Source organism: Pieris brassicae, chromosome 9, assembly GCF_905147105.1.
Source record: "Pieris brassicae chromosome 9, ilPieBrab1.1, whole genome shotgun sequence".
NCBI lineage: Eukaryota > Metazoa > Arthropoda > Insecta > Lepidoptera > Pieridae > Pieris > Pieris brassicae.
Genome location: NC_059673.1, coordinates 1,950,659 through 1,966,548, shown reverse-complemented (window position 1 = coordinate 1,966,548; position 15,890 = coordinate 1,950,659). Strand labels below are relative to the sequence as shown.

Below are 15,890 nucleotides of genomic sequence, written 5' to 3'. Positions count from 1 at the left end.
CGCGCGCATCCTATACGTAAGGTATTTTGTATATATTATTAAGAGATTGAAAGCATTTAAATATATAATTGCCATTGCAAAAATCTCTCCTTCCTACAAACGTATCTCTCCCCCCTACTTCACCCTTTCCCCTTCGTATTCATAAGTATTGTGGGCCCTTCACCCCTGTACCGCCATCTCGCGGGCCGCCTACAGCTTACGAGCGGCACCGTGCAACAGCTCGTATATTTAATATATATACTGGCTGTCGCGCTATGTCGATTGATTATATAATGTACATATATAAAGGCCATTATTTATTACAATTATTTAAATTTTAATAATCAATATAAGATTTATATTTAGTTTTAGGACTATAAACTAACCAAACGAATTATAGCAAAAGTTCATTTGTTTTAGAAGTTTTAGTTTAAACCTGACCTGATTAACGAATGTACTAAATTTTAAATGTTACATTGTTACAATAATTTCGATGCAAATTTCAATAGATGGCACTGCACGAATTTAACACGCGGTATCATTTCATTCAAATGGTTTAGTAAAATACATTTCAGAGAAATATCTGTATATCGATATTATATTTTAAGACGTCTTATATAAATTATAACGACGGATTAAACAATTTTTGAAGGTCTTTTAATTGAATCAATTACAGGCCGTCAGTTCTATCGAAATTCTTTATTCAATGAAGAAATTTATTAAATGATTTGTTAACGGAATTAACTATTAAAATCAATATTTAATTTTTGAAATATTTTTTACTAAAGAAACAATACAATAATCTAAAAATAACAGGAACGTATGGAAACAAATAAAAAAGGGATACATATGTACAAACCGTTACGACGACATCGTTTATAACTTACTGGTTATATTCATCAAAATCAAAGGTCTCGGCTGAATTCTATATATTAGGTACTTAACGTCTTCGACTGTTAAGAATATCGGATTTTACTGTATATAAATAAATAGGGATTTCTATCAACAATCCACAGCCCATACTTTTACCTGGTCTTTTCAGTCCTGCCAACTGATTGCGATAAATATATTTTGCTAAAATTATAACTTTCACGAAAAAATTATCATACTGCATTAAAGGCACGCTGGACCAAACTTTTTAAATTTATTTTAATTTTTGATAATTATTATTACTATGTAGGTTAAGAATGTTGTAAATGCTGTATGTTTGTATGTTATAAATATAATTTTAACGAATTATATATTTTCAATACTCTGCATTAATTGAACACCGAACACCTTGATAAATTTAGTTAAAACTAATTCAAATAAGGTATATAAATCACTGGCTGTTCACCTTTTTGTCCTTGAATTTGACTTACCGGATTTCCTGGACCCCATTCTAAGTGAATAAGTGTACTTTTGGACAACTTAAACTTCAAAATTAAAATACAAACTCATTCTCTAAAAACTCATCTCAAAGGGATTCAACATTCGCTGACTCGGAAACAATAACTTATTGTTTCGAGAATATAGGCCGCGACTTTTATTTATTTATTAAAAAAACACGTATGCAATAAACACAAATAAATATGACATTACCAATACTATACTAATATTATAGAGCAGTGCTAGTGGCTTCAGCGTTCAGGTTCAGGTTCGATCCCCGGTTGTGCGCCAATGTACGTTCTTTGTGCGCATTTATCTTTCGCTCGAACGGTTAAGGATAACTTAGTGAGAAACCGGCTTGCCTTAGACGCAACGTAGACGGCGTGTGTCAGACACAGGAGGCTGATCACCTACATCCCTATCAGATTGACAAACGATCTTTATAAAGATACAGAAAATATTGCAATAATATAAGCTAAGGTGTGAAAAAAATATCCGTAATTATAAAGCGTATCTACAAAAATAAGGTTTTACCTATGAGCAATTGTATGTTGGCCTATCCCGAGTCGAAACTCCAAAACATGAAATTATTTTGCTGTCAAAATACAAAACTACGTTAAATCTTGGGTATAGGGAGTACACTGAAGTTCTATAAATAAATCTATTTTATTATAATATAGATGAAAGTTTTGCATTTTGTTTTTATTTTTAAAAAAATCTAATAATCAAGCTAAAAATTTCTGTATTGATTTAAAAAATTATGGAAAGGTAATTACGTAAATGATGTTACGAATTTAAAATCTATTAGATATATATTCGTTGTAAAGTAAAATCTGTATATATTGATTAGATTATAAATGTAAGTGTGTATCTAATAATCTGAAAGGAAGTAATTAAAAACTAAGTAAAATAAATAATGTTAACAAAAATATATCTATACGACTTAGTAGATTTTCCACCACGAGGTCGATCACTACGCGATTAAAAAACGAGTACATAATATATTAAATTGAGATTGTTTACAAAAGCTGAAAGATAAGCTTTCAAAATCGATTATTGTTGTTGAAATTTTTTCTTTCAAGGTCAGAACAAAGGTTATTTTAACACCCCTTTGCTTGAAAATATCTATGTTTGCTATGAATTTGGCCCTGTTCGCGGTAATTTGGCCTGGATAGTCATCGCTGTGAAATTGCATGTTATTAATTGCTCTTGATTGACGTAAGCGCTGCAACTCAAATTTCAGTGTAAAGTTTCCTAAAACATGAACATTCAGTTAGTTTTATTACGTTAAAAGCTTGGTTGCAAGACCTTAAGTCTAAATAATAATAATAATTAATAATAAAGCCCATTTATTTCCAACAACCTTAAATAACATTTATATCAATTAACTATTCATCTAAAACTATTTTATTGGAACCCTATGTAGGGTAAAGTGTGAGCAGTGTTGGCCTAGTGGCTTCAGCATGCGACTCTCATCCCTGAGGTCGTAGGTTCGTTACTGTAAAGTCCACCTTATTTTTTGTTGGTGGTGGTTGTCCATTTACGATTTTTCTTTAAGTTTATAATGTTTCTTTTATGTCTTTTCTTGATGAGAAAGTACAAGCCAGGCATTTCTCTTTCATAACATAGGATATAATTATCATGTTCTTCAATATTGCATCCCTTGGTATAGCGGAAGTCAGGAACTTCTATGTAGGATTGTCTTATTATTTTTTAATATATTTATTTTACAGAATAATACAATCTAAATTATGTATCTGCATAGTGGCTTCAGCGTGCGACTCTCGTCCCTGAGGTAGTAGATGCGATCAACGGCATTTAACATTCGCACTAACGGTGAAGGAAAACCTCTGAATTAGTCGAATTGGTCCATCCGTTTTCGTTTTACGATTCATTTCTATTTTCTATATAACGGGGGACAAACGGGCAGGAGGGCCATGATAAATCACATTTCCAGAAGGCTCGCAATTGCCGGAAATATGTAGATTTTTAATCATACTCATATAGGTAACATAGAAGTCTTTTTTTTTTAATTTATTTGGAACACATATTCAGGACAAACACATGATATAAATTGACATACATACAAACATATAAAAAGCGGTGCCGTACCTATAACATGTGGACATGACCAGCGAAATCAAGTAGTAGTAAATATTCAATCTTAATTAATATAGACAGCCAGTTCTTAAATTGTAGAATCGGGAAGAATTGGCGCAAAACTCTTGTTTTAAAAGACAACATCAAACATTGGCTAACGTAGCTTTAAGCCGTTAAAATGTACTTTGTGAGTATAAAACATAAGGGCACTTGGATATGGCACATATAGTCAGCAACTCTCAATGGCTTTTGTGATGGAACCTTGAAACCGAGAAAACGGAGGCCGTGAACAATCAATAGATATGTTATATGGAAGATAATTACTATTCTAGACAAAAGCTTCTGTTAAAAGCTTATGATATTTGGAAGCATTTTCGTATTTATACAATAAATTTGAATGTTACTTATTATTTTGTTTTTAAATGAAATTTTTAATTTCATTGTGAATTTTTTTGTTTTGTTCATTGCCAGCTGTCACTCTAAGATAGATGGGTCTGCTGAAAATCAGTGTTGCTGGTGACAGCTGCTATGCGCTCATTTTTGTATGTGTAATTGTGGTTGTATTTCTTTTATGTATATGTATGTGTATGCTTCAATCAAATAAACGTTTTTTTTATTCCTGTCTTCTTTCCAAAATGTGAAATTCTCACCGTATTTGGGTGTGTCCGATTGTTTCTATTTGATTCCGCTGTCTGCTTTTTGATATATATAATATCTGGTATATAAGTCTTATATCATGAAATATATGTTATATATAACCTATATTCGTAAATATACATAACCCTTAACTTTCTCATTTTCCGGCGTCTACCAGCTATTCTACACGTGGTGCTGGTGACGTTTGCTGGTCCCTGTACGGCTCATAGGACCAATGTCTCAATCCTAAAGGAACTGCATGTTACCTCTTGGTTTCAATCATTTGTCTCCTGAGAGTTGCACAATTTTGGCCACATTGCCAACGGATGCCGACGGATGAAGGTAAAGAGAACAAGGGTAGCCCAGCACTCCAGCTGGAGATTGTCAGAGATGGAAGCGGCTCTGCATCAATCTGCCACAACAAGGTCGGATGCATCACGTCGCTCAACAGTGGGCAAGATCGGAGGAGATATTCGTAAGCCAATACAACAGGTTATATAAAAAATCGTAGCATTTTCGATTCGACTCTATGATTTGACTTTGATGGAAAAGTTCCAGTCAATCGTAAATCCAACTAGAGCTATCATTTGGTGGCGTGTATTCAGTTTAATGTATCGTAAAACTATTGTCTATCGTTTTATTATAATATCTATCTACTGGTTATGGTATTTGCAAAATAAATGGAATATTTTGACATACATACTTTTTCGAACCGCAGCTCGAACCAGAATTCAATGTTCATTTTGAGAACTCGGGAGTGGTAGACCTGCGGCTTCTTCGTCGGTTTGCCTATACATATGTATGTTGCCCATCTATATTATATTTGTTTTAGCTATCGCGGAATATGCTTTATTAAGAATTTCCATAAGTAATGCATCATGAACACAGCACAGCGAGGTACCTTTACTTAGGTAAAAAAAAAAATTTGAACTTTCGTAAATGTTTGCGCAGTACCTAGTCTAGATTCGATCGCCGTCTTTGCTCCAATGGATTTTCTTTCTATGTGCATTTATGATTGGCTCGAACGGTGAAGTGGTTGATCACCTACTAGCCTATTAGATGGAAAAATGATCATGAAACAGATACAGAAATCTGAGGCCCAGACCTAAAAAGGTTGTGGCGCCACTGATGTTTTTATTTTTAAGTTTTGTGCATTCAATCTTTGTCTATTACTTTAATATAGTTGTTTTTGTTACATAATTTATGTGAGCTATTACGAAATAAATAAATATTATCATAAACGAAATTTCGATAATAATTTTTGATAGAAATTTTGATAGATGACAGCTGACAGTTGACATGCAAACTGTAAATGCTATAAAACTATTTATGTTCGCGCTGAATCGGTGTCAATCAAAGAAGAATGACAATTGTCGATTTGACTTTGACACACGAACCGGAGATGGGAGGTGGTGTCCCGGCGTAATGGCGCAAGGGAGTTAAATGTTAATTATTATTATTATCATTTTTTTAATTCATTTTTTTCTTCCCGTAATTCTCTCTTTTGAAAGATGATATTTCATGGCGGGGAGCTATGTTCGCGCTTAATCGGTGTCAATTAAAGAAGAATGACAATTGTCGATTTGACTTTGACACACGAACCGGAGATGGGAGGTGGTGTCCCGGTGTAATGGCGCAAGGAAGTTAAATTTTAACCGCTGTCGCGTGCGCACTAAATGTATACCGTATAGTTACTTTTTTTTGATTCATCATTGAAGGATCCAGTGTTTGGATTGACCCACCGTTGATGGTAAGTGCTAGTTTTAGTCTTATCGATTATTGGATTCCTTATTTTATTATACTGCCACGCGACAGCCGAACCAGCGCATATTATTTCACCGAGGGACGAGAGCATCCTGGATATAGATTCCGGATACCCAGGCCCACACAATTAAGATTTAAAAAATTAAACGCGACAATGCGTAAGCCCCAGGAATTCATAAAATTTTGGACTACAGTTACACTAAATTTAGATTTATAGGACTCAAATCAATAGGACAAGAACTGCCTAGTTCCATGCCGTTCTTTATAACATTCATGATACTTGTAGCTACTGCAGCCCATGGCTCCACGAGAGACATTGTAATAAAAAAGTGTGGTCCTACTAAATAAACAACAGGGGTTAATTTGTATAAAAAAACTACTATATTTATTTTATACATAATAATTAGGCTTTTAAATTATTAGTTACAGATTAAATAAATCCCTTTACTGTCTCCCATTCCCTTACACAAGCAACCTAGAACAAGTGTATGTCAGAAGTTTTGGAAAGGACGTTCGATCAAGCAAAGAACTCCTGACTATTAGATAAATATATATAATATATAAGGACACACAGATTTTGCATGGGTCACATAAAATGGAGACGAACCGGCGCCTCTGACACAGAATTACAACCCCCCCCCCCTCTCTTGTCCCCCCCATCTAGACGTCGTTAAAGGTGATATTTGGACAATGAACGAATAAATCGTATTTCTCATTTGTAAAAATGAATGCAACATTATTTTCAATTTACAGTGATAACGAAAAATGGCCTTCATTATATAAATGTATTTTTTAACTTGTAGAAGCCATTTTTATGTAACTGTAAAACGCTCCACAACGGAGTGTTTTAAGGCAGTTTTTGCCGCGCACCACCACTATAGGCTCGAGGCCTTCTTAAAAGGCTGGCAGCGCAAGCCTTCTGGCAATGGGAGTGTCCATGGGCGGAAACACTTAACATCAGATGGGTAGGAGGCTTTTTGCTTCATGTATGAAAGGAAGCTGGTTTTGTTCTTTTAACGTATGTTCGTACCTATACAGTATTATGTTGATATGCGTAATCTATATGCCTGTACTTCGAAGTAATTAATGAAATGTAATTATCTTAGATACATTTATTTATTTATTTCATTGTTGGTATTAGAAGGCCCTATAAAATAAAATGGACAAAGAAACAACTGAAGCCAAGAGATTGTTTTGTTGCGTCACTGGTTTTGTTGTCTCTCATGGTTGGTACGGTTCTAAACAATAAGCTATTTAAAAAGATACTAATTCAGTGACATAGACAAAAGTATATAGTAATTTATTTTAAATTATGTGTGCTTTAAAAATGCAAATCAAACTTTATTACAGGAACGCGCCGAAACCCTTTCTAAGCAAGATGGCGTCACACATGACGTACTGTTTGTAAACATGTAGAACTTCAGTATTTTACGAGTTAAATATAATTCTTAAATTACACGTAAACATATATTTTATTTATATCAAAAACAGTAAAGCGTAATGAAAGTTTAAAAAAGTATTAGCTATTTATATTATTTACATATGTTACGTCACTTGACGTAGAAAAATTGATATTTTTAATAGTTCTTGACAAATTAATGTATTTACAGTCCCGCATACTTTTACTGGACTGTAATAGCGACGCTGTCACTAACAATACTTATATTGTTAGTAAATAAAAATTAACCATTAAAGGGAATAATTCTAAGTCATGCAGGCTAACTTAATAATTTATTGAGATGTGTTTATAAAACAATCTATCTGGAAAATATAGGCTAGATAAATATATAAATGAGACAAAAAGTTAGAAACAAATTATATAGGTTTTATTACCTGTACTATTAATATAATATCTTTTAAGATACCTTGCCATCAAAATCGTTCAATAATTAAAACTTTGCCATTAGAACTAATAATGCAAGGTATAAAAATAAATTCATTTTAGTTGAATTTTTATTCGATGTAGGTAGGTTATTTACTGTACGCAACAAAATGGTAGTACCAATTTCAACCGTCGAAAACGCTTTCTAGTCACAGATTCCTCTCAATAACATTGTATTCAGAACTGTCAAATAGCGTATTGACATTGTTCCGATCGAGTATGTCGAAGAATTTGAGATTACCGAGAGCGGGCGGGCTTATACGAGTACAAACTTTTGCTCGGCAATATATCTCTATACAGAAATAATAGCGGTTTTTAAAATCGCTTTAACAGATTATATCTTCACGGATTTTCATACAGATTAAGACACATAATTGAATGTTGTGTCCCTCATTCTAGTGTCATTGAGATAAAATATTATTAAAATTGTAGGAAAGTTTATTTTTAACAACTAACATTAATAGTTTAGTTTATATTTGTATAATAAAAGGCGACAATATTGTTTTCCTTCCAACTTTGATTTTGTTGCCTTTGAATTTGGATTGAAGTGCACATACGCTTAAGATTTCAGTTAGTTGTGGTAGACTGTCTACCAGCTGGTGCTTTCATAGTTCAAGAAAAAAGATTCGCAATACAGCGAATGGAAGCATTGAAAGATACGCTTCCACATGGACCTTTTTTCATATTTGAGTTTTCTTTCTATCAATATTGAATTATTATTACAAATTAATGCATAAATTTGTAGGTTTTATGGTTAAATAATAGTTTTATATAATATAATTTGTGGGTACTGTTCGATGTACATATTTATTGATGTAGGCTATATACAAACGCGGATGAAACATATTGTATACAATTGCGTCGGAAATATTAAATTCTCTCGTAATCGAATATAGAGAATATTTTTTCTAATGAAAGCCTATTACGTAAGACATTAAAAGCATTGTAAGAGTCTTTTGTGATTTTAAATGAATATTTTAATAGAAAAACTTGGATTCCCATCAAGTCCTCATAATAGTTGATTACTCGGCTGTACGCTTATGAAATTTTCGACAGAATAGCTTGGACTCCCATTAAGTCTTGATAATCTTTCGTGACTTGGATGTACGTTGCGGTACGCTTATAAAGATTTTTATCAAAAAAACTTGGGCTAACATTTAGTCCTGATAATCGTTGATCACATGGCTGTACACTTGCAGTACGCTTACAAAGATTTTAAATATAAAAAACTTGGACATCCAAGTCCTGATAAGCGTTCATGACTCGGCTGTATGTTGCGGTACACTGGCGGTACACTGGCGGTACGCTTATAAAGATTTTTAACAGAATAACTTGGGCTAACATTAAGTCCTGACAATCGTTGATCACATGGCTGTACACTTGCAGTACGCTTACAAATTTTTTTAGTATAAAAAATTGGATATCCATTAAGGCCTGATAAGCGTTCATGACTCGGCTATATGTTGCGGTGCACTAGCGGTACGCTTATAAAGATTTTTAACAGAATAACTTGGGCTAACATTAAGTCCTGATAATCGTTGATCACATGGCTGTACACTTGCAGTACGCTTACAAATTTTTTTAATATAAAAACTTGGATATCCATTAAGGCCTGATAAGCGTTCATGACTCGGCTATATGTTGCGGTGCACTAGCGGTACGCTTATAAAGATTTTTAACAGAATAACTTGGGCTAACATTAAGTCCTGACAATCGTTGATCACATGGCTGTACACTTGCAGTACGCTTACAAATTTTTTTAATATAAAAACTTGGATATCCATTAAGGCCTGATAAGCGTTCATGACTCGGCTATATGTTGCGGTGCACTAGCGGTACGCTTATAAAGATTTTTAACAGAATAACTTGGGCTAACATTAAGTCCTGATAATCGTTGATCACATGGCAGTACGCTTACAAGGATTTTAAGTAGAAAAATCCTTGGGCTACCAAGTCCTCGTAATTTTTCATGACTCGGCTGTACGCTGTCGTACACTTGCAGTACGATTACAAAGACTTTAAACATAAAAACTTGGACATCCATTAAGTCCTGATGATTATGGATGACTCGGTTGTTCGCTTACGGTGCCTACACTACTCTCCTCATTTAATCTTAATGAATGAATCAAAATTTAAACGGAGTTATAGTGAAAATGTCTTCAAATCTATATTAAAATTTACTTTAATTAAAATATTTCTAGAATTTTACTCCGACAAAACCTATGTTCTTTATTACGTCTTAGGTATGAATCTCTATAAAAAAATTTTTTTTGCATACATTTTGTTTTAGGATTCTGGCCTGAATATACGTTGGTCCTAGTCCAGTTTGGACACATAGACTTTTAAAATAATATACACACGATACGGCCGTTACAATTAAGTCTAAACACTTTAACAGTAATGTTCGTTCAATTTGAGGTCAGCACATAAATTAAAAACTAATCACGGACAATTTTAATTATATAAATATAAATCTATAAAATATACAATATTAATAAAATCATCATATACCACAGCACAAGAATGAATTTTATTTTCTAGATATTTCGATAATACTTACCGTTGCATCGTGGCGTCTGCTCACTGTGAAATGTAATGTGCGACTGAAAACGCCCGCGCCTTGGAATAAGGGTAGTGGATTTATATAGAGCTGTTATTACCATGAATAGCGTTTAATTTTCAAGTTCAGTGCTAATTCTCGTTTCTGTGAATAGTTTTCTCAAGTATATGTTTATATATATGCATGATGGTGTTATTAGGTGAGTTTGTTCACATTTTCGGCTGCACACGGGCTTGGCTAGTCGTTTGTCAGAAGCTGGGAATCGTATTGTATAAAAAGCAAAAAATAAATAAATAAGTAAATTCATCTTGAAGTAGCAATAAAAAATATTTTTGACAAATGAATTATTAAATTAAAGGTTCATTGGGGCTACTAGACCCTATCTGGGGATGCCCTGCTGGCTGCTCTATCTATTAAATACTATATAATAGATCATATATATAAACTAAATTTTGGGTTAGAAAGAAGATAATAAGAAAATAAGAAAAGCAAAGAAACACAGACTTGCAGCTAGCACAGGTTTGAAAGACGTTTTCATTGCTACAGAGAAATGAAGCAAAATAATGGTACTCTAGAGGTGGAAAACGAAGAAGAGGCTGACAACTCAATGATGAACTCAAATTAACTACTGTTATTTAGGCTATAACTGGAGAGGAGTTCCAAAGGATGAACAGTGAAACGGATTAAGCCTTAGCCAAGAGGCACGACGCACTACGAGATATACTGTAGTGAAAATATATTTAAAAACACAGATCACAGAGTTTCGGAATATAAAGGCTCTATCATTATTATTATTAAAAGTTTAAAGCATATTGTTAAATTTTGAGACTCTTAAACAATGTCATAGGTCAAAGTTACGACTCAATACTTCTCTATGTGCATCAGGAACTGTAATATCGACAAATGTGTGACCTTCAATAAGTAAGAACATCTCTCTACGATTACAATCTGAATCAAGGGAAATGGTAACCTCTCGCAATCAGCCCCACGCCTGCCGCCCCAGCAACAGTTTGTACGGGGGTTGCCAGAATTGAAAATTTTACCCATACTTATGGGACGTTGTCACTATCGTATCTATAATACAAGATAGAAGGTGCTTTCCTCGCTCAACCTATAACCACACAGCAATGAAATGCTGCCAGACAGAGTACTCTGCCACGAGCCCAAACGTTTATTATATTTATTTCTGTTATTTTATTATTATTTTTAAGTAAAGCAAAAATACTTATGATGTTTGTGAAGATTTAGAGTTAATTAAGCGGAAACTATACGGAAAATTAAACAGAATCATTCCTAGTATTGTCTTTGGTTAACATAGCTTTTACACATTGTAAGAATACAATTTTAATCGGATTTAAGCTATTTGTATTATTCTAAACTTATAATTATTTACATAATGTTAAATTTAAAATTTTCCGACGTTTCGCGTGCTTTACAGCGTGCGTGGTCACGGTGACTTAAGACAAAAGGTGTTGAATGTCAGAAGTATCACAGATGTAGAGAAAGTTGTGTTATTTGTATTTTAAAGTTGTAAAGGTTTTTGCAGAAATGACTCACGGTGTCCTCTATTTTCGCGAATTTAAAATTATGTAGAATAATCCGGTTAAAAAAATGTTTTCTTTCAGAATCTTACCTCGCTCAACGAATAAGTATCGCAATACAGTGAAGAAATGCTGACAGTGTTAAACATACAGTGCCACAGAGACCAAACTTTTTAAATTTTCTAAACTTTATTTAATTATTTTGATGATTACTATACATGTTAATAATATTGTAAATACTGTATATTCGATGGTTATGTTTAGGTTTCAATAAGCAATTTAATTTTGACATAAGTAGCGACATTTTACTTTTATAAAACTGAAAACGTTCACCTGGCAACACTTCTATCTCCCGCGAAAGCGTGTATAATCCTACCGAAATGAAACGCATCTCAGTGTTACTTTAAAGCGTCTTAATAACTGTGTCTTTAATATTTTAGTATTACACTCGAAGGCCTGTCAAGTTATTTTGGCTTTTAATACATTGTGCTAGAGTTCAAAATGGTGATATTTCTTCTTGTTTTTAAGGGAATCTCTTTATGTAAGGATCTTAATTGATCACATCAATCAAGGCGGCTACGCGCTGTCAATTTAGTGGGAAATTTGATCGTGTCGAACATACCATCGTCATATTGTCAGATAAATCTGCCCATCTGGTTACAATACAAGAGGCGATAGTAGGTACTTTTAATGTCTTTAAAATAATTATTTATTTATTTAAGTAGACAATCATGAGTCATAGTAGTAGTCTAGTCTTTAGGCGCTTTCCTCGCTCAACGAATAAGTATCGCAATACAGCGAGAAAATGCTGATAGCTTTAAAGGTAGGTAAACACAGACCAATTTTTTAAATTCGTATTAATTTGATTTTTATTGAAGTGAAACTTCTTTATCGGCGTTTTAAAAAATATACCGTCACATTATTCCGTTACGCGCCATATTATTCTTGTCCACGGTTGATTCGAAGCCATAAATAACATAAATATATAATAACGATAACGATAAGGGCAGTGTTGGCCTAGTAGCTCCTGCGTGCGACTCTCATCTCTGAAGTCGTAGGTTCGATCCCCGGCTGTGCACCAATGGATTTTCTTTCTATATGCGGTTAAGGAAAACATCGTGAGGAAACCGGCTTGTCTTAGATCCAAAAAAGTCGACGGTGTACGTTAGGCACAGAAAGCTCATGAAACAGATACAGAATCTGAGGCCCAGACCTAAAAAGGTTGTAATGCGCCATTGATTTATTTTTTATATAATAATGATAACAATGATAGTAATTAATTAATTAATTAATATGATTCTATTACAATAAATGAAATTCTGTAATGATCTTTATAAATTTGACGAATACCTTAATGATCCTAATCCTTGGGATTGATTTGCTCCAGTTCAAACAATTTGTATGACTCAATACTTGGAGATTAAAATGAGTGGCGGAGAGTTTCTTGCCAGTTCTTGTCCGCTCTACGCCCTTGACTTGCGAACTGGTAGTAAATGTAAATTTACAATTAATTTAACTTCTTTTTGACGTTCACAAGTATACTTGTTTACCTATATGAATAAAGATATTTTGAGTTTGATCAGCTAATTATTCTTGTTGGCTGCGTCAGATACACCAAAGACAGTACTTATATATTTAACTTGATGTTAGTAGACGCGGCTTGATCCCTTGGCGTTGCGTAGAGATGTTGGGTCCCTCTGCATCTTTTACCGCATTCACCATGGGGAGTGTTCAGAAGAGTTGTTCGGCCTAATACCCGCAGCTGAGTTTCATTATCGGACGTCAAGGCAAAATACAAAATACCATCCGTATCACCTCGACGTCCGTCGTTCCGCTACTGAGCGTTTTCTAAGGCAGTTTTTGCCGCGCACCACCACTATGTGGAACCAGCTGCCCACTGAAGTATTTCCGAACCAATTCGACTTAGGGTCCTTCAAGAAAAGAGCGTACCAATTCTTGAAAGGCCGGCAACGCACTTGCGAGCCTTCTGGCAATGTGAGTGTCCATGGGCGGCGGTATCGCTTCACATCAGGTGAGCCTCTTGCCCGTTTGCCTGCTATTACATAAAAAAAAAACTTGTAAGTGTTATAAGTGCATATTTGGCGTCATGCTTTCGGCTGATATTAAAAAGAACGTTTTAGAGTTTCTTGCCTGTTCTTCACGCTCTACGCCTTGATTTGGGAAGTGGTTTACTACCACTGTATATGTTTTAGATTTTTATTACTATTTAATTTTTTTTTTTATAGAACAGGAGGCAGACGCGCTGAAGGCTCACCTGATATTAAGTGATACCTCCGCCCACGGACACTCAATTCAACAGGGCGTTGACGGCCTTTTAAGAAGTGGTAAGCTCTTTTCTTGAAGGACCCTTAGTCGAATTAGGAAATATTGACAAAGACTTCATTAAAAATTATATTGAAACTCAGCTGCAGGTAATAGTCCAAACAAATGCTGCAGTGGAAGATGCAGTGACAACCAGATGACGTATTCCATATCGCTTTACGTTATTTAAATTACACATTTTAGACGAATTACTAATATAGTATGGAAATCACTTCCTGTCCATATCAGCTTAGTTCCTCTATTTGTTCAAAGTGTTTGCTGCCTTACGCCTCCACGACGTAACCCTAATTTCCGTACTAACTGAACTAACTGAAACTAACTTTTGTTTTGTGAATATGGCTAAGTAAAAATACAGGGAATAATTACAAAGCCGAAACTTTAATTGTGATTGGATAAATGGATGTTATAAGATTAATCATGTCGTGTACTAGAAATGCTGTCAATAAAAATCAAATGGAACGCGGCGTGAAAGCGCTCACTCCGTTGTCTCTGTCATCCAGAAACCTAGGAAATTAAATTAATTTCGTAATGATATTGCGTTCAGATATTACATTTATGTGTTGGGTGCGACTCATCTACTAATTGAATCGCCAATTAGTGGTCATTATCATCATTGTTTGCATTTCCATTTCCGCCCTTTATTTTATTGTTTGGAATATCAGCAATAAGCTTGAAGCAGAATTGAAATAACAGAATACGAAACATGCGTTATCAAAGTACTTTTTCTTCTTCTCTATTTTTAACAAACAAAAGAAAGAGAGAAAGAAAAGAAATTCCTTTTTTATCCATTTATATATTCAAAAGTTCCTATACTCAAAATACTATATCTCACAAGCCAGTAGTACGACAGTTGTCAAATGTATACACGTGTCTTTTGAAGGTTAGGGCTAACAAAAATTACATACATTTAATACCAGTAGCGCCCCTACCAGCGCCCATACCAGTATCTATGTGCCAGCCTACGAACTTTTTTTTGGGAAGAATTCTGAGTGATTAATGCATAAAAACATACATGGAACCATTTGCCGTAAAAATAATCCAATACTTGACTTTAGGTCCTATTTTACCAGCTTAAGTTGATGGCATCTAGACGGCACCAGGAGCATTACACCTGGTCTACCTTGGACAGATTTCCTATCAGGTGAGCCTCTTCTGCATCTCCTATAAGGCTCCGTTGCCAGGTCTGTTACATTTTGCCTGTGGAATCTTGTCGAGAGTTTACTTGGTAATGAGATCATGGAATCCTCCGGAGAATGCCCGCCTACTTTCGTTATCGGTGACACACACTTCTGTGACACGTATACGATAACGTTCCTTCATACTGAGAGCAAGTGTGAATTGCGCTTATCCTTTCGGGGCTCGAACTATCGGATGTATTTCCGAAACAATTCGAATGAAAGTCCTTCAAGAAAAGAGCGTACTAATTCCTCAAAGGTCGGCATTGAGAGTTTCATATCACTTCACATGAGCTGAGTAACGATTGCCTCATGTTCTATAAAAAAGCTCAGCATCGAAAGCTTAACCACTATAACACAGCGGGTTAAATTACATTTAAATATTACTGACACATTTCTCAGATAAAACAGGGTTTGCTGACGTTGCATATAAAATAAAACAACTAATATGGAAATGGGCAGGACGTACCATCAATGGCGCAAAATTAAAAAAAAACCATAAAATAAAAAGAGGTAGGCAAAAGAATGAAATTTTGAAATTT

The 15,890-nt window shown here is 34.4% G+C and overlaps 1 protein-coding gene across 1 annotated transcript in view; it reads right to left on the bottom strand.

Moving 5' to 3' along the window:
* The window catches only part of LOC123714379 (facilitated trehalose transporter Tret1-like), a 46,736-nt gene extending 36,433 nt beyond the window's left edge, over positions 1-10,303 (bottom strand). The window contains exon 1 of the mRNA XM_045668613.1: positions 10,290-10,303. Coding sequence (XP_045524569.1) covers positions 10,290-10,297 — 8 coding nt within the window. The 5' untranslated portion in view covers positions 10,298-10,303. The remainder of the gene's footprint in view (positions 1-10,289) is intronic.
* Positions 10,304-15,890: the final 5,587 nt, after the last annotated feature.